At 43.4% G+C, this 23881-nt stretch overlaps 8 protein-coding genes across 8 annotated transcripts; 3 read left to right on the forward strand and 5 right to left on the reverse strand.

Moving 5' to 3' along the window:
• Positions 1–387: 387 nt before the first annotated feature.
• On the reverse strand, positions 388–1558 carry IL334_003053 (uncharacterized protein; the record flags this gene model as incomplete). The annotated part of the gene is made up of 4 exons (XM_062934789.1): positions 388–683; positions 749–839; positions 903–1396; positions 1498–1558. 4 exons carry the CDS (start codon positions 1556–1558, stop codon positions 388–390), a joined length of 942 nt encoding a protein of 313 aa, XP_062790840.1.
• Positions 1559–4701: 3143 nt separating this feature from the next.
• IL334_003054 (uncharacterized protein) lies at positions 4702–6244 on the reverse strand (the record flags this gene model as incomplete). Its single annotated transcript, XM_062934790.1, has 4 exons — positions 4702–4898; positions 4974–5100; positions 5495–5988; positions 6097–6244. The coding sequence occupies 4 exons, from the start codon at positions 6242–6244 to the stop codon at positions 4702–4704; spliced, it is 966 nt and encodes a 321-aa protein (XP_062790841.1).
• A 721-nt stretch (positions 6245–6965) lies between these two features.
• Positions 6966–7595, reverse strand: IL334_003055 (uncharacterized protein; the record flags this gene model as incomplete). The annotated part of the gene is made up of 3 exons (XM_062934791.1): positions 6966–7048; positions 7130–7202; positions 7278–7595. The coding sequence occupies 3 exons, from the start codon at positions 7593–7595 to the stop codon at positions 6966–6968; spliced, it is 474 nt and encodes a 157-aa protein (XP_062790842.1).
• Positions 7596–8455: 860 nt separating this feature from the next.
• Positions 8456–9950, forward strand: IL334_003056 (uncharacterized protein; the record flags this gene model as incomplete). The annotated part of the gene is made up of 6 exons (XM_062934792.1): positions 8456–8628; positions 8712–8768; positions 8894–9010; positions 9073–9137; positions 9255–9591; positions 9734–9950. 6 exons carry the CDS (start codon positions 8456–8458, stop codon positions 9948–9950), a joined length of 966 nt encoding a protein of 321 aa, XP_062790843.1.
• A 330-nt stretch (positions 9951–10280) lies between these two features.
• On the reverse strand, positions 10281–12183 carry IL334_003057 (uncharacterized protein; the record flags this gene model as incomplete). The annotated part of the gene is made up of 7 exons (XM_062934793.1): positions 10281–10310; positions 10375–10423; positions 10567–10805; positions 10952–11022; positions 11094–11100; positions 11171–11279; positions 11372–12183. The coding sequence occupies 7 exons, from the start codon at positions 12181–12183 to the stop codon at positions 10281–10283; spliced, it is 1317 nt and encodes a 438-aa protein (XP_062790844.1).
• A 487-nt stretch (positions 12184–12670) lies between these two features.
• On the forward strand, positions 12671–14544 carry IL334_003058 (uncharacterized protein; the record flags this gene model as incomplete). Its single annotated transcript, XM_062934794.1, has 8 exons — positions 12671–12673; positions 12771–12805; positions 12923–13153; positions 13350–13642; positions 13873–13917; positions 13961–13992; positions 14062–14094; positions 14332–14544. 8 exons carry the CDS (start codon positions 12671–12673, stop codon positions 14542–14544), a joined length of 885 nt encoding a protein of 294 aa, XP_062790845.1.
• Positions 14545–15434: 890 nt separating this feature from the next.
• Positions 15435–17920, reverse strand: IL334_003059 (uncharacterized protein; the record flags this gene model as incomplete). Its single annotated transcript, XM_062934795.1, has 6 exons — positions 15435–15979; positions 16056–16251; positions 16344–16421; positions 16486–17266; positions 17331–17429; positions 17571–17920. The coding sequence occupies 6 exons, from the start codon at positions 17918–17920 to the stop codon at positions 15435–15437; spliced, it is 2049 nt and encodes a 682-aa protein (XP_062790846.1).
• A 3836-nt stretch (positions 17921–21756) lies between these two features.
• On the forward strand, positions 21757–22903 carry IL334_003060 (uncharacterized protein; the record flags this gene model as incomplete). The annotated part of the gene is made up of 4 exons (XM_062934796.1): positions 21757–21897; positions 22262–22475; positions 22576–22752; positions 22860–22903. 4 exons carry the CDS (start codon positions 21757–21759, stop codon positions 22901–22903), a joined length of 576 nt encoding a protein of 191 aa, XP_062790847.1.
• Between the last annotated feature and the right edge of the window lie 978 nt (positions 22904–23881).

A 23881-nucleotide genomic window follows, 5' to 3' on the forward strand; every position in this document is an offset into this window, starting at 1 on the left:
AAATTCTCTGTTCAATCAATCATCTACCATTGACCATATCATATACATAGAGTTGCGAGGTTGGTATACTGGTTCAACTAAACATCAATGCGTGAAGTGGATCAGCGTCGAGCCTTTCAGTTCATGAAATTGCAACGGGGTGAGATGAGTTTATACATAGATCTTTTTTATCGCGAAGCATTGATATGCATAGTTTAGCACATTAGAGCATACATATTTTTGGTCTAACACAATCAACTGAAAATTCCGATTCCGAGTGCATGTTGTAAATATCAAGATAATCACGCTTTGCATAATCGTGCTCGCAAGTAATCGCATGCATAAACTGGTCTTTCAAAATCGCCACTTAGTTAAACTTAACACCTAAACCCGAAAGCCTAGGTTCTACTATCCCAAGTGTCTCTGGTGGTGAGGTTGATAATACTGAGAGTCATCATCATCCTGCTCGCTGTGCTCGTAGCTCTGAGCAAAATTTGGAGGTGGCGGAGGTGGCGATCGGATTATCGGATATGAATAATCTGTTTGGGCGGGAGCTTGAAATTGAGTTTGAGCTTGGGGTGTTGATCCAAATGTAGGAGGCGGGACGAGGTATCGTGATTGATCGTTACTGTCTTGTGATTGTCCGTAGCTTTGTGTATCTCCAAAGCTGTGGGGTGGGACGGTCCCACCATATCCTGCGGAGCCTGTCAATCACATCAACGATTTCATTAGCTCGATCAGCTTTCGATTTGAAGGTTTATCAACTAACCGTAAGCTTGTTGGGCATAACCTCGTTGGGCATAAGCTTGTTCGCTGCTTTGGTTGTATGTACCGTATCCGAGTGGCTGGTTTTGGACTGACTGTTGCTGTCATCAGATCAGCTTTGATTGGTTTGATAGAATCAGGCAGAGAGAAAGGCTTACTGTTCCATCGGGGCTCGTTCCATAAGCAGCACTTCCGAAATCGGGTGGGGGAGGAATTGGGGGACGGGTTGAATCCTGGGCTATTCCTGTTTCTTGGGGGATAAGCGGACCTGAAGGCCAAGGTGCTGAATTGATCTGTGACTCTTGTCTAGATTCTAAATCACCATGGTAGCCCATTGCGCCAAGGGGCAGTTCCCGTCCGTAAGATTTGACTTTCTTGCGTTTGAAACTCTCAGGCCAAGGATAGTCTCTTTGACTACCACGCGAAGTAGGTTCTCTCTTGCTAGCTCGACTGATCGCTGATTCAAGTCGAATACAAGCACCCTCAACGAGCTGTCCAGCGAATTTCTTACCAATTTCGGTATCACCGAACATTCTACGAAAGTCTTCACTGGCTGCACTAACGTGGGCGACGGCATCTTGGTCATTGAAACGGCCACTTGTCTTTAGGGTATTCAGACTTTCGAAACTGTAGTCGAAACGCCTCATAACTGCTGTGGTCATGGCAGTTATAGTTTTCCTCAAGACGTGTCATCTACACATGTACCATTTAGCTAAACGTACAGACGTCTCTCATTGCGCATGGGACACTTACTATCCGGATCAGTATAGGTCGATTGGATACCATCTTCACTGATGTATTGAATAGTACTCATTTTCCAGGTTTATGATGCCTTTCACTGATGGTCAGAATATGTGAAGTGCTGTACTGTAAAAATACGATATTGGTATTTCTTGGAAACAGGAAGATTTAGAAATGTGTATTCATCAGAATCGCCCCCTTTTATATGCGGAATCTCTGTTCTCGCGAGTAGTTTTGTGAGTACTGTAATGCGGACATGTAAATCAAAAACAAAGGTACGAGTAGGCCTGGAAAGAATGAAAAAGTTGAAGATAAAAGTACCAAGGATACATCTCGGCTCTCTGACCCTCTGCGCGACTGATCGAGTGCAGAAATCGAAACCGAAGCGGGAAATCATCAAATTATTTGGGTGAGAAGCGTCGGACGATATTTGTAACGAAAAGTCGGTATCTATGGACATATTCAAGCTTCTGCTGTGCAAATTGGCACATAGGAGATAAGACCGAATATTGTCCTTATCCTTTCAAGCTGTGAACCATTCCGAGCGGAGAAACAAGTCTTCTGACCGAGGTCTGACTTTTCGGAGCTGATCAGCGGAACACATCCGGCTCTCTTTAGCAGCTTTAGGAGCAAGATTGCAAATCGATTTATCCTAAACATCGGATACTCAAAGTGGCCGGAGAGTCTGATTTTGGTGGCATCAATCTCCCCATACATGACGACAAGAACACTACGTGGAGTATACCCGTTGACTGCAAAACCACTACCCTCGTATCTATCATCGGGTACCTCAACACTGATTGTCCGGGAGTCGATGGCGGATAGATGGTTCTGGAAGTCCTAGTTGTGCAACCGAGGGGAGCCTGAAAGAGGAGACAGTATTTGCAGAGATAGATGGCTGTTCTGACTGGGTACGAGCGGATTCTGACGAGGGTGGTCGTATTGATTGGGAACAGCCAGAATGCGATACTTCCCACACCAGCTTATTAGCTTTCTGCAAACCATACAAAGATTGTTACACGACGCCGTATCTGATTGGCTTACCTGCGATTCCATCGTGGGTTCGAGCTTCTACTTCATGGGTGTGAACAGGTTGTGAATAGATCCTGATAGCTTCAGAAAGCAGCTTGTTTGCGAGCTCATATCCTCTAGGATATATGAGAGTTTCAACACCTTTTCGTATTCTAAGACAATAATTCTCTGAAAATTCCTTGTTTGTAAGTTCCAAATAAGATGCGCAGGATTGGTCTTCCACCAGTCCTCCCTCTTGCCAGGTTTGTAGGCTATCAATTCCACAAGTCACAAGAGATTTCACACTCTTATCCAGCCAGTCCCGCTGTTCATCGCCTGTTATAAATGATGATGATATAACGTGAGCTGTTCAGTGTCACATAAATAAACCAAATCAGAAACTCACTACAATCTCGCGATGTCGTGGCAAAATCTCTCCGTACCGGGAGACAGCTAACTTTGTTCCATCGTTTGTCTGCTGTCGTGAGATGGGGAAGATGGAGCCGTGTCAGTTGTTGTAACAAGAACAGAGATCCAGACATCGGTGCTCACGAGACTTTGGAAGCCAGGGGGCTTAGAAGCTATAGGGTGTGTAGATAATATTTGGTATACACTGGTACCAGAGGTCTGAGTTATGTCATCTGAGGATGCTTTCGTGGGAGCAGCTCTCGATGGAGGGAGCTTTGACGAGGGCAGAGGCTCCACAGCTGTATTCAGAGCGGTTCGTTTGGAGCTTTTTGTATCAGTGCCGGTCTTCTTTCTCTTTGAATGAGAATGTGTATGCCATTCAGACAAAGCGATATTTACCATCTGTTTTGCAAACTCATCAGCCTTGTGTCCATATAAGGTATGTATACTGCCAAATTTCGTTTTCTCGGCCAATTGATTCATGTGGTCAAGAGCGGTCTTGCCGCCGCTCTGATTGTCATCATAGAGTTGCTCGAGTTCTTTCCTTCGATCTTGGTATTCTTCTCGCAAGCATGTTTGGAATCTAGTGATAGACCTTTTGCCTTCTGCGGTCGTGCCTACGTCAGTCGTCTCATCAACCTACTTTACCAGGCTGAACTGTGTTCCATCCGCGGGAGACGCAGAGATATCAATAGTCGCAGAACATACCAGGGTTGACTCTGATGGAAGAGTAGCGGTCGCGAAATTCGATCCCATGGAAGATTTCGCCACTCGTTGCAGCATTGTGCGTTTGGGTAGTCATTTCCTCACTCACATCGTTACTTATTTCGCTACTCATTCCTTCACTCATCATGTATTGTTATCATAGTCAGAATATAGAATAGATAGATTTTGAATGGGTCATACTCTTTCTTCGGATGGGTACTTATACATCGTACCCCTGGGTTTGCACTCTGTATACGCGTCTTCCGATAGATCAAAGGAAGGTGGATATCACGCTCGCTTTATGTGATGAAAAACGATAAAAGGTAGTTTCATGGCTAAGCTACATGAAAACTGTTTGCGTCAATCCAGCATTGCTCGATGATTCGACCCGATTAGCGGACTTACTTTAAACAAACAATCTGTAATGTAAGAACAGTTGAAACTGCCACTTTGTTTATAGCTGTTCTAACTTTCATCCAACAAAGAGAACTCCCTTTTATGGTTGTCATTTTTTAATAACCATTCCATGCATTCTCTCTTCACTCGTTTCAATTTTTCTGATTTGATCTCTTGTGGATTCATGTGAGAACCCTCCCACCTAGCATATAGCATTATAGAAATCAAAACACCCCCAATGACATCTCTACCCCGAGACATCCAAGAACGAAGTAGGTAATTACGTCTGATTTACAGTTGATGTCGGAACTCCTAATTCAGAGATAGCTCTCGGATGTTGCCAACGAATACTTTTAAAAGGATTTTTTTCTTCACTTCAGCAAGTATCAGGGGTTATCAGACGAGATAAAACGCCTATTAGCTAGCACATACATACGTACCCTATGTGCATTGAAACGGTTAATCGTAGTAGTAAACTTAATCATTTAGACGCTTATGCTTATGTATATCGGAGAGGGGAGTAATGAATGATAGAGCAAGTGAAGTTCTAGCGCGTCCTTAATGTAGTTAGATGTTAGAACATAGAACACAAATGCTTAGAACAAAGAGCACAATATTCATTTGACGACAAGAATACCAGATAGCGTATATCCTTTGAGTGCAAAGCCGCTATCCTCGTCTCTATCACGGAGTACATTACTGATGATCACCGGGGGCTGGACAGCTGCTCTGTGAGCCTGGAAGCCCTAGTTCTGCAGCTGAGGGGAGATTTAATGAGTTTGAAGCGGCAGCATTATTCAAGGCAGGTAGCTGGGATGGCTCGGAACGAGCCGAGCCTGTCACGTTTGACGTGGTAGATGGCTGTGACGATTGGGAATAAGGTGTATTTGACACTACAACCCCAGCTTCTTAGCTTCTTTACTCTACTTTCCGCGTTGTGACACGATTAGTGAGTCTAATTGACTTACCTTCGACTCCGTCATAGGTTTGGATCTGCGCCAGGTAACTGGTGTGATTAGGTTGTGAACATACCCTGATAGCTTCAGAAAGCAACTTGTCTGCGAGATCTTTTCCTTCAGAGGATATGATATCTTTCTGCCGTTTCGCTGTTTTAGTACAATAATTGCTCAAAAACGGCTTATTTTTATTTTTCAAGTAAGATGCACAGGTTCTTTGTCTTACCGTCTGTCCCTGTTGCCAGCTCTGTAAATGATCAAACCCGCAAGCCACAAGCGATTTAACGCTCAGATCTAGCCAATGGCGCTCATTGGGTTCTGTCAGGAATCACAATGGAATAGCATGAGCTGTGTGGAGTCACGTAGATGGACCAGATCAGAAACTCACCACAAGCCTCCCGTGTTGAGGTATAGTCGCTTCTCACCGGGACGCGACGCACGCTGTTCTCATCATAATTCTATTGTCGTGAGATGAAATAGATTAGTCATGCCAGTCGTTTTGAAATGACATAAAAGCAAATCCTGATGCTCACGTAAGGTTGGAACACAGGTAAATGTTGTGCCCCGGCCGAGGAACGCTCCAAATGGACGGCAACAGAAAGATGATTCTCGGTCCTAGGAGCAATACTAAGCGTAGGCAAAGGTGAAATTTGGCAGTGTCTGGTGGAATCATAAGTGTGAGATATTTGGGGTGCTTTCGATATTGATCGAGAGGATACAGCTGAATACGGAGCGGATCGGTTTGAGCTGCTGCTTGCACGGGTGTTGGGTTTCTTTCCTTTTGAAGCACGATCTGTATGCCATTCAGACAAGACAAGGGTTACCATCTGTTTTGCGAACTCAGCAGCTTTCTGTTGAAATTTGTATGATATTTCGTCATCCAATTCTTCCATGTGCTCAAGAGTAGACTTGTCGCCGCTTTCACCGTATAAACAGAGCTTTTCAAGTTCTCCTTTTCGATCTTGGTACTTTGTACGCAAGCGTGTTTGAAATTTAGTAATAAACGATTTACCTGCTTGGGTTGTGCCTATCGAATCATCAAGCTTTATCAGCAGGTTTAAATACGTCTAATTCGCGGGAAAAGAGAGACTGGAGACGCAAAGGCATACGAGTCTCAACGGACGGATAAACTTACCAGGGTTCACTCTGATGGAAGAGAAGCGGTCGCGGAAATCGATTCCATGGACGACTTCGCTACTCGTTTCATCGCGAGTACTCATTTCGTCACTCATTCCCACATTCATTTCGTTACTCATTTCGTCACTCGTTTCTTGTGTACTCATCGTGTCAATGTCTGATACAGTCAGGTTATAAAGTGGGTAGACATTGACACGAGTCATACTTTATCCTTGGATGGGTCCTTATACATCGTAGGCTCAATCCTAGGTTTTTGCACTCTGTATAGGCGTCTTCTGATAGGTCAAAGGGAGGTGACTTCTGATAATGACCGACGATAAAAATATTTTCATGGCTACATGACGGCCATTTTCGTCATTTCAATATTGCTCGATAATTCGACTCGATTGGCGGATTTACTCTGTATAAACAATTTGTAAAGCAAGAACAGTCAAGACTGCCACCTTGAGAAGCGGTTTATAGCTTTTCTACCTTTCATCTAGCAAACAAAACTCCTTTTTATGGTCGTCATTGGTCATTATCTTGCTTATCGTTTTCAGATGCTTTCTTATCCCGTTTTGATTTTTCTGATTCGTTCTCCTGCAGACTCATGTGAGAACCCTTCTACCTACTGTAGTATATAGCATTATAGAAATCAAAACACCCCCAATGACATCTCTACCCCGGGACATCCATGAAAAATGCTCAACATCGTAATTCACACATACATGTCAACCAGATCTACTCATATTACTTCGAAAAAAGCATATCATCTAGCTAACCAAGACCATACGAGAGAAAAAATATATCTGCCAAGTATAAAGCCGATGTTTTGTCATGTAGCATATGATGCTATCGACCATTATCCTAGAACTGAATATTTGAGGCTTAACAACTACTGTTTCTTTCTGGAAGCTGCAGCTCTGCAATTGAAGGTAAATTAAAACCGGAAAAACCTCGCTGAGTAGCCTCTGTGAGTAGAAAACACATTAGTATAGAGGACATGAGCGATATGTGGCTACCTAATATGACCGTTTAGACTTATTACTCACCATGAGCAGAGCTTGCGCCAGCAAGACTGTGCTGAGCCTCAGTTGGCTGAACATTACTTGATTCCTCAAGAGGCTGAATGATCGCAACAAACGGTCAAGACCTATCAGTTCCATGTGGACGCAAGACGAAACTCTGAACAGTACTCACCGTAAAACAGGTGCTGGTCGAGCTTTGATTTCCGTATGAGAGGTCATCAGGCTTGGTGACATCACGAAGATAGAAATTCTGGGCTGTAAGAACAGGCGCAAAGCTTATTGGAGGTACATCACGAAAATTAGTCTTGGGGAAATCATACGGAGTATCGCTGTATTTTTCTTCGTACGGTCTCCTCTTGACTTGCGCTTTGACTTCTTCTTGCTCTGTGTTTGAACACCACTCGTCGAGAGCACGGCGTACCATCGCTCTGGCAAAGACATCAGATTTAGCTCCAAAAATCGATACAATAGTAGGGTCCACACGCGACATATGTTTAAGGATGGTTTCGCCGTTGCAAGTTCCAAGAATCTCAAGTTCTCCTCGGTTTGAATATTGTGAGCGCAGTGCCCTTTGAAACCATGTCATGTGACTTCTGCCTCCACGGGTCGTCACTAACATAGAATATGTTCAGTATGTGGATCAAACACTGTTCACATTTCATACTGGAGCAACAATGAATCTGGGCCCAAGTAGACTGTGCAGTATACTTACTAGAGCTCGATTTCATGGTACGATGCGAAACATTGTTGCCCCCAAAGTCGATTCCGTGAATAACTTCACTGCTCATTTCGTTTCTTTCGTTTGTTTTGGGTTCCGGGTTGGACGAGTAAACGGGTAACAGTCAGAAGATGATATAGGCAGAGGAAAGATGAGAGCAATGATGGAGATTGGGACCGAGTCTTATACTCGAACCAGGACTTACAATCTGAACTCATCTTCACCCTATAATAAAGGAGAGGTCAATCTCAAACTCTTCTGATAGCTGAAAGGGCTGAAAGGTAGCGCGCTACGGCGTTAACCCTCCATTGACAATGGTTCGACTCGACTCGATTCTTGTCTGCCTCCGACGACATCAATCCCAAATCCCTTGTTGCCACATAAGTTATTGGAAGCAGTCATATTCTTACTGTTTGTCTTCCCCCACTTTCAAACTCCGGGATCCCCCACTGTAAGTCTTGTTCCGACGGAAACCGACAGATCTCCCTTCGATCGACGTCATTGAAATGCGCTCTTGTTCTCTTTTTCTCTTTTCTTCTCTTTACTCATGCCTTCTCACTCATTCCTCTTCCAAATTCATCTCAGAAAGGTTTCATCTAGTGCATAGCACCGGCCAACTCGAAATACGAACAATGACACCTCTACCCCCTTTCTCTTCTCTTCCGATCGATAAATCCGGACCACCTTTCAATGCTTGGGGACTGTACGATGCAGAGGATGAGAAAGGTCGATTGAACTTGATCACTCCTGAAAGTATCAAGAAGGGAAAAGATACCATCACTGAAGGTATAACCGTCAATCTGAAGTGAGCAAAATGATACTACACTGTCTACAAGGAAACCACATACATTTCCTGCTGACCAAAGTCATGATTGTCTACTTGCTTAGTTTACCATTATCTTTCCCACCTGTACACGCTTCGAGGTTCCCTATGAAACATGAGATGTGAGCACGAATCGACCATTGATCGTCCTGAAGAATGGGCAAGGCAGTCTCTTAACAACTGGTTTGGAATAAAAACAATCACCCTTGAAACCCCGTGAGCTGATGTTGCCTGGTAAAACTCACAGTAAATGCTCAGGACACTCAAATGACGATACACTAACGTTTAACACTCAATCTTCAAGTCAATGGGATGGATTCAGGCATTATCCCTACCAAAATTGGCCAGAAGAAGGGAAGTTCACGTGTGTTGATATTTCCGTCCACAAATAAGACTAGAACTCATATTGTAATCATCGTAATATAGGTTCTACGGCGGAATGAGTATTGAAGATGCCAGTAATACCGATATCAAGAAATATGGTGTACATAGTGAGTTAATCAATAGCTCTAAGATTCAATCTCCTTTGACGGCCTGTATCCAGGAATTCGCTCTCTGCAGACAATAGATGTTATACTGACCACAAAATCCTGCTGTTTATCGAATAGATTACGTTTCTAAACCAATAACATCCCGAGCTCATCTCCTTGATATCCCTTCCTATCTTTCTAAACATTCCCTGAAACCCCTCGACGCGTTTTCCAATTCCTCAAAAATCTCTCTGGAGACGCTGAAAGCTTGTGTAGAAGAAAGCGGAGTAGTAATAGGACCTGGTGATATCCTACTGGTGAGAACGGGATTCACAGAAGCCATAATGAGTAAATCGAATGAAGAAAAAGATCAATTGAAAAAGAGAAAAGAAAATCAAAGTTGTGGTGTGGATGCAAATGAGGAAATATGGAAATGGCATTGGGAAAATGGGATATCTGCCGTAGCAAGTGACTGGTATGTAATCTTTATCTTCTTCATTTTTTGAGTGAAATCTCTTGAGTACGCTGATACCGTTCTCATGCTATTCACTCTTTATTCTTCCGTTGTGCTACCTCACTACACTAAACACATATAACACACTCAAACCCCCTACTAGCCCATCGTACGAAGCGTGGCCTGCACCTCCAAATCAACTATCTTGTCATCAAGTCTTCTTGGCAGGTTTCGGTCTTCCCATAGGAGAATTATTCGATTTACGTGAATTATCAAAAGCATGTCAAAAACTGAATAGATGGACATTCTTCTTTACTAGTATGGGATTGAATGTTGAAGGTGGGATAGCTACTCCTCCCAATGCTCAAGCTATACTATAATAGTATAGCAACTATCCTTTCATATACCTGTAGAAGTCTACAGCATGGATTACTTAATCGACGAAGGGCTCCATTTCAGCATCTGATGTATACATACATGCATTTGATATATATTTGCATCTGGTATAATATGGTTATGTTGGTATCATCATCATCAACAACCAAAAAGCCTTTGTTATTCCAACCCCATTCTAATATAGATACATAATCGAAATTGATGTTTTGATCACTCTCATCACTGTGAAAGATCATTTTTAAACGCAAGCGTAGATCCTTCTCAATCCCCCATCAATCGTCAAGCATGGTAGCATCCGGTGCAGAGCTCTAAAGTTAGCTAGGAGCATCAAGGACCATTTCCATCTATCGCAAGACATTGATCAGATAACAGTTACCAGCTTCATAGCTTATAAAGAGAACAACTCACGAATGAATTATAATCCAAAGTAATGTGACCTTGGCCATTTGGATCAAGTCTGTGTTAAAAGGCGAATAGTCAGCTCACACTGTACCCGTTGACTTGCGCAACCTCTCCTCATCCCGAGTCCTACAACCTCAACCATTATTATGCCCAACCGGCAGTCGCCCCTCGCCTAAGAGCAGGTCTTTCTCAACTCACCTCCTGAAGCCTTCTGTATAGTGTTTTACAGTGACACAAGCCATCAAGAATCTATCAAAGCTTATACCTCTACTTGAGGCTTGTCCTGATACGGGTGGAGGAGCGAACCTTTTCTCCAGTTTGATAACCATTTCTTTAGGTAAAGAGAATCCGAAACCTAGTAAAGCATTATGAAGCTCTTTACGATCTATCAAACCGGAATTATCGCGATCGAATCGACGGAAAATGCCGTGCCAATCCTGTGAAACGAGTAGGTAGACAAATTTGATCAAGGAAATGTTGTAAGGGAAAGATGGAAGATGTAGAATGGATGAAATACATGAATCAGAAGCCATTCATCAGCATGCCATTTCTAAGTAATGTGAGGGATAAGGCGCAATCTTACCTGAATATATCTATACAATCCCTCGAACTCCATGAAGTTTATACTTCCACTTCGATCAGTATCAAATATGTCTACAGTCGATTACATCAGCACCGCGTTTCATTCTAGTCAACCACATATGTGTGACAATATGACGACCCACTCATGAGCTGGATCAGCACCATATTATTCCTATGTTAGCCGAAATTCATTATGTCACCAGCCCGGAGCACCGCTCACCATCTTCACTGCATCCTCCCTCGCATCCATCATGGTGTCTTTCGCCAGCAATCTTTGCAAATCATATGCGCTCAATTGACCCGAACGCGAAGAATCGAACTGTCCGAACCTAAGTGGAAAGATGATTCAGCCTCAAAGTAATGCCAAGGAAGATAACAAAACTCTTGGCTCTTTTGATTGCTATTTGAACGTGAGACTCACATTCGCTGAAGCTCAGCATCATCCGCTCCTGCAGGTGGTTGAGGTGGTGGAGGACTATGTGATTGTTGCCATTGTTGTTGCTGTTGAGGTGGGGGAGGTTGATTGTATTGACCTTGTCCTTGTCCTCCTTGAGGGGTATTACTCCATCGCTGTTGTTGCGAAGGTGGTCTTTGTTGTTGAGGAGGGGGAGGTTGATGTTGTTGAGGCGGTGGTGATTGGTATCCTTGTGTAGGACGCTGCAATGATTGTGGACGTTGGCCATATGCGCCACCTGTCTGTTGTTGACCTTGTTGTTGTTGATGCTGCTGAGGTGGTGGGTAATGTTGTACTTGTCTAGGATCGAAACCTCCTTGCTGTGGTGGAGGTGAAGTGAACTGTTGTCTCGGGGGTCCTTGCTGTTGGTGTTGTGGAGGAGGACCGTTATGATACACCTGCTGTTGTTGCTGATGACGTGGCGCTGGGAGGGGTGGTGGAGGCAGGTGGTATCCACCTGGGGGTTGTTGTGGTTGTTGTGGTTGTTGTGGTTGTTGTTGAGACGAAGATTCAGGATGAGATTGGGATTTAGCAGCAGCTTCTTCCGCTCTTTTCTTTGCGTATCTCTCTTCATATCTTCTTTTAGCTTCGTCACTGGCACTTCCGTATGGACTTGGCAACGTCATTTGTCCAGGCTGTGGAGGACCCATATTCTGTTGTTGTCGAGGTGTTGGATTTCGTTGGGAAGGTGGTTGAGGCGATGAAGTATCTCTCAATGCTCGATCTCCGATTGCGAATGGTGAATCTCCTCCTGATGGTCTACCCAAGTTGTATGCCATTTTTGCTTGGCTTCGATGTGGGGAGCGGAGTGAGCCGTAAAGCGAGGTCTAAGTAATGTAAGTAAATCTTTTCTCCCTTTGATTATTCACAAAGGATTATCGCTGTACAAGATGCTGATGGGATGGAATAGCAAGGGAGTAAAGTAAAAATAAGAGAGTACATCAGCTGAGCGGGTGGCTGTGTGCGCTGTGTCCCAAATAACAAAAACAAAACAAAAACAAAAAGACGCGTTGGAAAGCGGAGTAGTCCGCCAGCTCCCATCAGCGGGATCAATTCTACCACTTTGTAGACCCGCACGCCTAATTTCTCCTCCCCACACCATTCCATCGTATATATGTGATCTGTGCGCGTCATTCACCGTTGTATGAATCAAAAAACATTCCATTTCATCATTCACCTCTCTTCCAACAGCATATACACGTTCGTTCTGTCAACTCTGATCACTACGGCACATCATCTTCACAAGTATAGCATAGAGCACACATTATGGTAAGTGGTCGTGCAAGATGTCCAGTCCTTTCCTCACGAGACCATATCGTCACCTCGATCTCAGAATCGATGACAAGACTGATTCATTCCTTTGTAGTCTTCAGACCCATTATCAGGCCACCCAGGTCATCTGTGAGTATCCTCTATCTCTACATCTGCGTCATGCTTGACGAACTATGATGAACCTGCCATGCAAAGTACGGTAGTCTGGCTGTACACGAATGCTGATGTGATGACTTCGTACAATAGTTCTGAAACTCAACAAGCCACTCTTGAACAGTTCAGACAAGAACTCACCGCTGAAGGTTCGATCCCTGCCAACAGAGAAGAATTAGCCACCAAATTCGGATATGATAGATTCGATGATGTCACTTTACTTCGTTTCTTGAGAGCTAGGAAATTCGATGTTCCAAAAGCCAAGTTGATGTGGACCGCTAATGAGAAATGGAGAAAAGAATTTGGAGCTGATGAAATCGCTGCGTGAGTGTGAGAGCTTCTGTCCATACCCCGAGTCGGTCCTGGACCCGTAAATGACTGGAAGGATGAAGGGAGATTTGAGATGGGTACAGACGGTCCATGCGTAGGCAGAAGACTTTGAGGATGTAGATGTATCATATAATATTAACTGTGAACTGTCTCATTACTCTGCATGCTGACAAACGGCTTATTTGCTTAGCAACGGATTCGATTACCCTGAACAAAGAGAAGTCGATAAATACTATCCTCAATTCTATCATAAAACAGATAAAGAAGGAAGACCTATATACGTAGAACAATTAGGTAAATTAGATATAAATAAACTATACGCTATAACAACCCAAGATAGACAATTAAAACATCTAGTATCTGAATACGAGAAATTTTTGGGTCCAAGATGTAAAGCTTGTACTGAACAATCTGGTCATTTAGTTCAAACTAGTTGTACTATTTTAGATTTACATAATGCTGGTATTTCAAGTTTCTATAAAGGTGAGTTTCACTACTACCTCTAACGCGACCTGTCGGTACAACCTGTATTAGTTTAGTAGATGCGAGGGTGGCGTGGAAAGTGAGATATAGGAGGAGTAATAGTCGTCGAGTGAGAACTGCAGACGAGCAGGATGATTCGGTGGACCACCGATCCTGTGGGCTGGACAGATTTCATCAGGTGTAGTCCAGATTTGGAAATTAGTTTAGCTGACTCGGCATCAATTCTGTAGTCAAAGACTACGTCGGCGCCGCTTCTGCCATCGGACAAAACAACTGTGAGTACAGCTGGTTTTGACTCTATGACACCGGGAACTGCAGCTGATACATGTGTTCATTGGTCGCAGACGTACGTGATTAGTGCATCCGTCGATGTATAGGTTGGGGGATACGCTAATTGACTGATGTTTAATTTTTATTAGCCCGAAACCATGGGTAACATGTTTATCATTAACGTGAGTTGTGCAACGTGATTTCACCTAGATCTATGATAGGTGCTGACACATTTGCGAATCTCTCTATCATCTATATTTCATCGTTCTCTGCGTTCTTGCACATCCAAATTGGTTGTCAACTTCGTACCCTCCCACTCAACTTCCTATCATCTGGTTTACAACCCTCCCTCATTCTCTGTTCCTTCACCTGCAAAAACCTGATTTTCATCGCTGGTCTGTCCGCCTTGACCATTATAGGCCCCATACCTCTTCTCAACAGTATGGTCATTGATCAAACCATGGTTGGACGAAGCAACCGTTAGAAAAATCCACATCTTGGGTAAAAGCTACAAAGCAGAATTACAACAATACATCTCTCCCGAAAACTTACCTTCTGATTTGGGAGGTACTTGTAAATGTCAAGGTGGATGCAGTATGTCAGACGCAGGTCCTTGGAACCCAACTGCTTAGAGTCAAAATACGAGAACAGGGTTGATGAGCTTTGAGAGTGGAGTAGGTAAATAGGCGCGTGGGAGGGGATGGGGGATTCAGGCATGATGGAGCTTCCGAGAGGGAGTTTATGGAATAGTCTCAGAAGCCAAGGATCGTTTTACTGTTGAAGAGCGGATGATGTATTGAGGTATAGTCAAATAGAATCCTGCTATTTACTATTCACTATTGCTATTCAAGCTCAACCTTGCTTTCTCATCTCTTCCTGTACGCTTTCTACTTTATCCTCACATAAAATGAAATATACCAAATGAAATCTGCTCTGTATCTCCCGTTCTCCTATGCTATACGTTAAACGAGCTTGAACAGAGTTCATTTGCACACTGAGATGAATTATCTAATCGTATCATATCCATGTACTCATATATCTCGTTACCCTATATGATTTATCGAAACCTATAATGACAATAAACTGAATCTGAGAAATCTAAAACTTACAATCTAAAAGGTTAAAAGCGAAAAGGGCAAGACGATAAGTTCGAGGTGAACGAGATAAAATGATGAGATGAATATCCGTATTGCCTGGAGAAAAATGACTTTACACGTATCACAACGATGATCCTATAGATATAGAGTGGTGAAGAAGATGGGCGGAACGTTGTCCCAACGTATAGCAAAGAAATGAATGGAAGGAGACTGATACAATCTAACAGCCATACCAAAGTTGAATTTGTATTAGATGGAAAAGTGATGTCAATGATCGCACACTGAGAGAGTAATTCGTGTATAGTTTCGTGTATTGTCCGTATTATCGTTATTTATGATCGTCTCGTCGTTGTGTACACAAAGAAAGAATCGCCATCAGGCCTTCATATGTTGAGGTGTTGAGGTGTTCACTTCTATCTTCAAGATCAAACAGATTCTACTTTAACCCCATCATTTCCTTCTGTCTTGTCTTGATCTTCGTTATTTGATTGTCGTTCAGGTCTATCCCCGAAGCTAGATTTTGAACTAGTGTTCGACAATAGCGATGGATGTATACTGATATCTGAATGTCTTCTAGTATTTGCCATCCAGCTGGGTGAAATATTCTCCCCCATTTGAGGAATCTGACTAGTCCATAGACTAGATGACGAGGATTGTATAGCGTCGAATCTGAGTGACTGAGGATATGGCCTCTTTGCGTAAGCATGAGCATAAGGTGATGACCCATGAGCATGATGTCCAGAGTTCACTCTACTAGAAGCGAAATTCGAGTTGGTATAGATCCCATCAATCAAGGATACCGGTGTATTCACCTCATGCTGAGAAGGTGAACTGTGATTATATGCGTTGAATGCTACTCGTCGATGGCCAGCGGCACCAGAAGATAGCAGATGTTCAGAAGGCGAAGTATAGGAGGAAGACGTAGAGAAAGTAGCGGACAAGGGTGTGGCTTGAGACGGGATAGCGGAGTCTATAGCAAGATCCATGAGTAAAAGCATTCTCCCGTTTGAAGTCTGGATGAGACTTGTCGCACTCCGCAGACTCACATGGAGATAGAGGTACTGGACTTCCATCACCTTCGTCTTTCATGACTTGTAGCTGAGGCGGAATTTGCTTGTTTCTTCTATTCGCAGAGCCACTTATACCACCTGATTGACCTGATCTGCGAAGCTTCTGATCATCATTTTGTCTTGGGCGAGACTTCTGATGAGTCCTTTCAAAGATGCCACATTTATTGCACAGCTACGAGAATGAGCACAAGGTAGAGTCAGTCTTTGACCGCGATACTCGGAATATTGATTACCTGCGAGGCGTGCATTACGAAGATGACTCACGATTCTTCCAGGATGAATTACAGATTTTCTCCAACTTGGGGGTGACCTATTGTCACAGTTATAGCACATCCTTTTGATCTGAGACGTGACACATCATTCGTCAGCTCGATTGTACACACCACGGTCTCCCAGTCGGACTCACCTCGGGTGTCTGTTTTACTTCCGCATCAGTTGTATAGGTGACTTCAGGCTTCACCTCAGATTTAGCTTCATCATCGATGTCACTGGATGGATGATCAGAAGTGTTCGACGATGGAACCATTGATGGTCTATCCCACCTTTCAGTACTCTGACCTCCCGGAGTGCTCGATCTTCGGTCTAGTAGTCTTGAGTTTTCAGATCCAGGCATACCTAGAGGGGAGTTGAGACTGTAACCTGATTTGCTCTTGATTTCCGAAGGTACTTGCCAGGAAGGGAAGGCAGAAGGCTGTATGGTACTTGGAGTGGTAGGTAGAGGTTGGTGAGGTGGTGGTGCAGCATATGGCTGATGGACGGGACTGCTGTTGAAATAGGAGATCCCACCATTTCCAGTCGGCGAAAGAGGTGTCCATGGATCTGTTCCGGCAGATGAAGAGTTTGAGTAATGAAAGACATGACCACTGAAATAACCACCGGTTGGCGGCCTTTGGTATTGAGAGTATTGGTTCACGTTGGCATATGATGGGGGATATCCAAAGTTATTTTGATAAGGTGAAAGAGAGGAACTAGCATAAGCTGGATTGATCCGGGGATCGCTATGTTTGGGTATCCGAAGAGGTGGCAACATCATAGTGGGCACTGATGCAGGATTCGAAGAGGCACTGTAGAGAGGCTGAAGTTGAGGTAGCGCCTGAGTGGGACTGTAATGAGGTTGTTGGACATTCTGAGATAGAGAAGTAGGGGGTTGGACCTGAACGTGAGCCGATGGAGAAGAAGTTGCATTTCTATGCATACGTTGTGAACTTAGAATGGCTACTGTAATGCATAAAGAGGGAAAAAAGGACTAACGGAAAGTAAGGTGGTACTGGGCTCGTAGTCTTGGGCGGCCAGCTATATTGTTGTGCAGCGTTGAGCCCAGTAGGTTGAGTAGGTGACGCAGTACTTCGTCTAGCAGGAACACGCAGGTGATTACGGTCAGCAATGACAGAATGATTTTGCTAATCGTTTCAATCTCATCAAGATAGGAAGGATTGGTGAGTGCATGGAAGGAAAGAGCGAAGAGCGCAAATGAAAATGGGAGAGACTCACTCTTGGGATATACCTGATGAGATTTGATTCTGAAGTTGGCTCGAACCGTATGTGAAGGATGCTGAATGATGATGATTCATCCCTTTAGGGGCAGAAGACATCGAGTTGTCGCTGTTATTGACGCCAGTTAGAGTTGGAAAAGGTGATACGGTATTGAAGATGTATGAAGGGAGATTGAGGAAATCGGTAGAATATGTTCGATTTAGGTTTTGGCTCGGAACGATATTCGAGCTGGCCCTAACAAGTTGAGTGCTTTGTAGAGGTTCGGTCGGAGTGACGGGAAGAGGTTGTTCAACAATTGGAGAAGAAATAGTACTGGGTGGTCGTGGTGAAGCAATGTAATCACTCATAAGAGCAATATGATCTGATCGAAGGAAAATGATAGGTTCTCCAGACGGAACGAAGAATCTTGTGGGCTATATGTTGAAATCTGTGATTTGTGTGGAGCAGGACAAGATGACAGTCCGCATATATACGTGTACGATCGGAACAGTCGATCTGAAGGACAAGTGGGGTATTGGTATCTTCAGAGATCGAGATAGGAGTCTTTGAAGATCGAGGAAGGGATGGTGCGAAGTGTAGGAGACGACAAGAGAGAGGTAAGATTGAAATATGGTCAGCGATGAAACAAGGATAAGGGATAGCCGAAGTGCTTATATGACAGATCCGATATGATGACGATGCTGTTAGATAGATATTATAACGTCAATGCTTTGGTTGAGTCTGGCAAGGAGAGTACAAAGTAGATCGGGGAGAAAGAAAGAAGAAGGATTGGAACACAAGGGATCAAGGAATGAGGATGTTTAAAAAGGATCGAACGGAGAGAGAGATAGACATGCAGGGTGGCGCTAAAGGTGATATGTGTGAGTGGGTCAATGCGTTTTCTGCAATCTGAATCTGGGAAAGGAGGGGTCAAAATCTAAAGTGGTGGGACAAGAGTTAAATTGCCCGGTCACGACGGCCACAATATGACTTGACTTGGTGAATTGACAGTCTAGCTCCCCATCTTCCCTCCGTCTGATGGTGGCTGTGCGGTAAATGAGCAACTAGTCCAAAGGACCTTTTCGAAAAGGAACAAGGTAATACGACGAGGAAGGGCAAGAGGACAGTGTCCACAGCAAGGAATCCGGACATTAACAATAGGAGAATTCGAATGAGGGGTGAGCAGAAAAAAGGACGCGAAATAGAAGCGAAAGGTATCTCTATCCACTTTGAGACAAGTAGTTGAGGAAGGAGATCTTCTGATTAGACCTCTTCGGAAGCCGATAAGAGACAGGGCGGACAGTAGAAAGATGGAGTGACAGACGCCTCTAGCTCAGAAGATGACCAAGCCACCAAAAGGACTTGATCTCTCGTTCGCCTTTCTACGAGCCCTTGAGAGACAAAGAATGAAGATAAAGATTGTCTATAACAAGAAAGTAACTCACCTAATCGAGTACGAAAGCTGTGTCGACGTTGACGATCTTTGTCTTTTGGATCCTTTCCTTCGGGTCGGTGCCGGAGCCCTTGTATAGTACTTGAGGACTAAACTAAAATAAATGGTACAAAGGAAAGCCTCCGTGCGTAATGACACCTTGATCTTTTAGTCAAGTCAAATAGTTGTTCCGATTTGCTTTAGATTGCACCATTCAAAGTTAGCTTGGTTCGATTTCAGGTCGTATCGCTTCACATCGTCGTCAAGTGAGGAAAAGCCACAGATGCACACAAAAAGCTTATATTTGGATAAAACCATAAACTCAAGATAGATGAAAACTTTCCATACTAATACCCTACTTCATCTCCGTCTCTCTCCCCCACTTGTGTGTCCCTCATTACTAGGCAATGCCCCTTGTTCATCGAGATTGAAGGGTTATAAACGAAGTAAAGAAAGGGTTCAAGGATGGTCATTCTTGACCTCCTCCAGACGAAGGGATATGCACGGTAGTATGACACAATAGAAAATCATCTGTTTCCGTTTCGGCAAGGAGAAATAGAGGAAACTGGACAGATCTCTATCTCTGAAAAGGGAGAAGGAAAGGCCTCTTTGTGACTTACGAGGAGATCTTCCTTTCGCTGTTAACAATACAATTGTTTCAGGTATTCGGGTTTGACACGAGACCTAAGAATGATGCTTGTGAGCGAATAATATCGAATTTAGCATATTCATCATCATCATCGTTTCACCAAAGTTTGATAACGGTGATTGAATATACGAGTGATGATCAATAGATGGGTTGGATGACATGTGGATTGATGTGAGTAGATGATCGATCAACTTACAGGTACACCTGTTACAAATGGCCATATATTCTCGGATCAATCTCTGTTTTTGATTGTGGTATTGATGGTATAATTAATGATGGAAGAAGAAGAAGATGATGATGAAGGGGATTTGTTTGCTGATGTGGATGTTGATGATCAGGAATATTAGACATTGTCCTCTCTTCATAGAACAATGTAATCTCGTCAGCACAGTTTGAATTTGGTGTTTTACATGAGTCCCGAGTAAATCGATGTTGGTTGAAATGGGGTATTTGCCGATAAACGAGACATACACACATAATCCGATGGAATGAAATGATGTCCCTTTGGCTTTGATCGATGTCACTGTTTTTTTCTTATATTTATATGTCCGTGTCCTATTTTGATGGTTCTTTTTTCCTGTTCATCCAAAGAGTCGTGTTTTTCGTGTTTCTTTGTCTTGCTGACTTGGCGAGCAAAGACTATTGAACCAAGGGGCTTATAACATCCTACCTGATGTACTCGTAAATGCGGATACGGAAGGAAGGTGATATGCAGTACAGTCGAGAGGCGAAAAGCTTATTATATCTAGGAGGGATACCAAAAGACTTTCAATGATTTATCATCCCTCAAAAGATACCGCTCTGATCGGTGATAAAATAAGGATAGGCATGAACAAAAAAGAGAGTGAGATCAGTTGTTTTTGGCTTTGATTGTTGATGGGTGGATATATAGTGTTTAATGAGAGGACAATCCAACATCGGTGTGGAAATCAGAATCAAAAGCAAAGATCACAGGTGATGTACCTTTTGTTCATCCATCATCAAATCCATCAATCACACACACACAGACATGCAATCTGTACGCAAGGGGAATTATCTGTGCGTCAAGTCGATCAGATGATGAAGAATTACACTGTCGAATTATCATACATTGTTTCTTGACGAGGTAGTGAAGTCTCTTCCTCCACATTTATCCACTTTTGCCACCTCATTTAAGCATTTAATCCTTGCTTGCGTTTCAGGTTTATCTTGTTGTACCTTTTTCAACTTACCACTTGGATGTGACCCTGAGCTGGTCAATTGTTTCACTGGGTTTCTGAATCAGTTATAACTTTTCTTTTCTGCTTAATGTAGTATGAGTACACGATCGATGTTGGGACAAGATCTTGCTCATGAACCTACAAACTGCATAGAATGTATGCGACATGTCCTCTTAACCGCCAATTTGTTGGTAAAACCTGCTGCGTCAAGTTATTCTGTCTGATCCTCGGCCAGAGCGTCTTCAGGAACTATCAAGCCATGCATCACACTCACAGGACTGACAGTGGAGACCTTCTAGCTACACGTCAAGCCAAATATCTGCTCGAGCCTGATGTAAAAATCATACTTATCCCTGATAAGCGGATAAAGGGTCATTTACTATGAACTTCCATTTTATCAATAGCTTTTGGCGTGATTGTCGGCGATAAATAAAGTCCGATACAAAATGCCATTCGCTATAAACACCGCTTCAATGGCGGTTTTCGCCGCCTTTGAGTATGTACCGATTCTGCATATTTTATTTCTGTTTATGGGATGGTGGAGTGGAAATGCAGTGGTGGTACGGTGTACTGTAGTTGGTCTGGCAGTCACACACCAGGAATTCATTCCTTTACCCCTCCCTCCCATCGTCGCTCTCTGCATTGGAGGTTTGCACAGGTGTCTAGATCAAAAGTATTGAATTCGTCAATACTCAGCTTGTTAGCTTCTTCAACCATCAACAAAAAATCGTAAGTCTTTCTATCGAGAACCAGGAAGACATCGCAGAGAATCGAACTGACAAACTGCTCCCCTACTTTGCTTATCATTGTCGTTCATTACTTTTCTGAATTTTCACCAATTCGCATCGTCTCATCCTATTTCATCTATTCCACCAAAACCTCACCATATCGTATCAACGCATAATTCAAATATAATAGGCCAAAATGAAGGACATCTCTTCCATTGAGACTTTGAACGTTCCAGAGGGTGTTACCGTCGCTCTCAAGGCAAGAACCATCACCGTTGAGGGACCAAGAGGAAAATTGACCAAGAATGTTGGACACATCCAAATGGACATTCAACTCGTGAGTGAAGACGCTTTGATACACGGAATGCAAGGCTGCAAGCTGGGCATGAGGATTCCGAACAAAAGCTATTGCAGGAGAAGGGCATACATGCAGCATTGGGTACCGGAATACTGGAAGAACGGAGAAATGTGCAACCTGGGCAAATGTGAGAACACAGTTTGGGACGAATGGAAAAGGAGGGGCATATCATGGAGAAAATCAAGTTCCCGACAGAAAGCCTGGGTCTTCGAGTTGAAAGAGACGTGGAAAAAGGAAGGAGAAGAAGAAGAATCACACCCTGCTTGCAGTTCCCTTGCTATCCCGATATTTGGTAATTAGAAACCTTGTGTCTAGAGCTAATCTCATGTTCTCATCCGCGCAGGTCAAACGAGCCAACACCCAACAAGTAGTGTTCACCGTTTGGCACGGTGCCCGAAAACACGTTGCTTGTCTTCGAACAATCAAATCCTTGGTCGAGAACATGTTCACCGGTGTAACCAAAGGATTCCTTTACAAGATGAGACTTGTTTACGCACATTTCCCCATCAACGCTATCCCAGGTGACGGTGGTAAAACCATCCAAATCCGAAACTTCTGTGAGTCCCATCTTCTACCTTGTGGCCTGGCCTTTTACTCTGTTGTCATTTCCCATATATCATCATCTTGTGCTGATGATTTTCTGCATTTCGTGTTTAGTGGGTGAAAAATACGTACGAGATTGTGTCATGCTTTCAGGTGTCGAGATCTCTTTATCCGATGTCAAGGATGAACTCATCCTCCAAGGAAACGACATTGAAAACGTATCTCAATCAGCAGCTTCTATCACCGACAAATGTAGAGTCAAGGACAAGGATATCCGAAAGTTCTTAGATGGTGAGTCATGTTTCGCATTTATTACCGTATACTGTACAAACACTTGGTGTTCGATGTCGTCGTTCATGTCAGAAAGAATACTGATATGTGATTTGAAATATCGTTAGGTATCTATATCTCTGAACGAACTACCGTCCTCAAGGACGAGTAGAATGTTATTATTCAAGTTCTTATGGGCAGGATTTTAGCATTTTTTGGATATGGGGGATGGGAGATGAAGATAAAAGATTAAAGTATCAACGGGGAATATTGGTCTTTCTTCTTTCATCTTTTGATAAAACTTTTTTCTATCGAAGTTTCTCTTTACATTGTTATTTAGGTTATACCAATGTTGGGAAAACGACGATGTAACATCATGGACGCACAACGGACTCTTTTGGGATTTATCACTTCAATGATCTCGACATGCTAGGACTGACCAGATCTAATATTCCGAATCTGATGGAAGAAGCTGGAAAACAGGACAGATCGAGGTATTAAGGAAACATCGGATCAGGACGTCTATTGAAGATGCACAACGCACGATAGGTGGGAGCTGGGGTATGAGACGGCTCGTAACTATCATCTGGGTGTGAGACAAATACCCTTTTTTGCAGTAAAAGGATACACTGGCCAGGGCCTTTTATTGGAGAGAGTGATAGGTGTAAAACACGATGAGTAGGGGTAAGGGAAGCAAGACGGGTCGTAACATACCATCTGGCTGTGAGATAAACACTAATGGGTACCGTGTATAAGACTGACTTTTCGACAAAGGCTCAACACTTGCATTTTTCAATGGAATCAGCGTATAACGTCGAGCCACGGCAACACTATGACCAGTCCGTCAGCCACAAATGATTCGTGACCATAACTTTGCAAAATATCTTTTTCTCCTTTCATCAAAAAGAAGTGTGACAAACTGATTTTGAGAAAGGACGTTTTCAAACTCCTACAATATTATTCTTGTCCTGCCTTGTCACTCTCGCATATACAGTACAGTCTGCCTCATTCGCCGCTCTGACGTTGCTTGAACGATTTCCTATTCTTTTAATCACTCGCTGACTCGTTGACTCACACAATCTATACTGATTCTATATTCGATCCGTAATCCAGACTTGGACTGACAACCCCAGATTGGGATCCAAGACCA

Source organism: Kwoniella shivajii, chromosome 4 (genome assembly GCF_035658355.1).
Source record: "Kwoniella shivajii chromosome 4, complete sequence".
In the NCBI taxonomy this organism is placed as follows: domain Eukaryota; kingdom Fungi; phylum Basidiomycota; class Tremellomycetes; order Tremellales; family Cryptococcaceae; genus Kwoniella; species Kwoniella shivajii.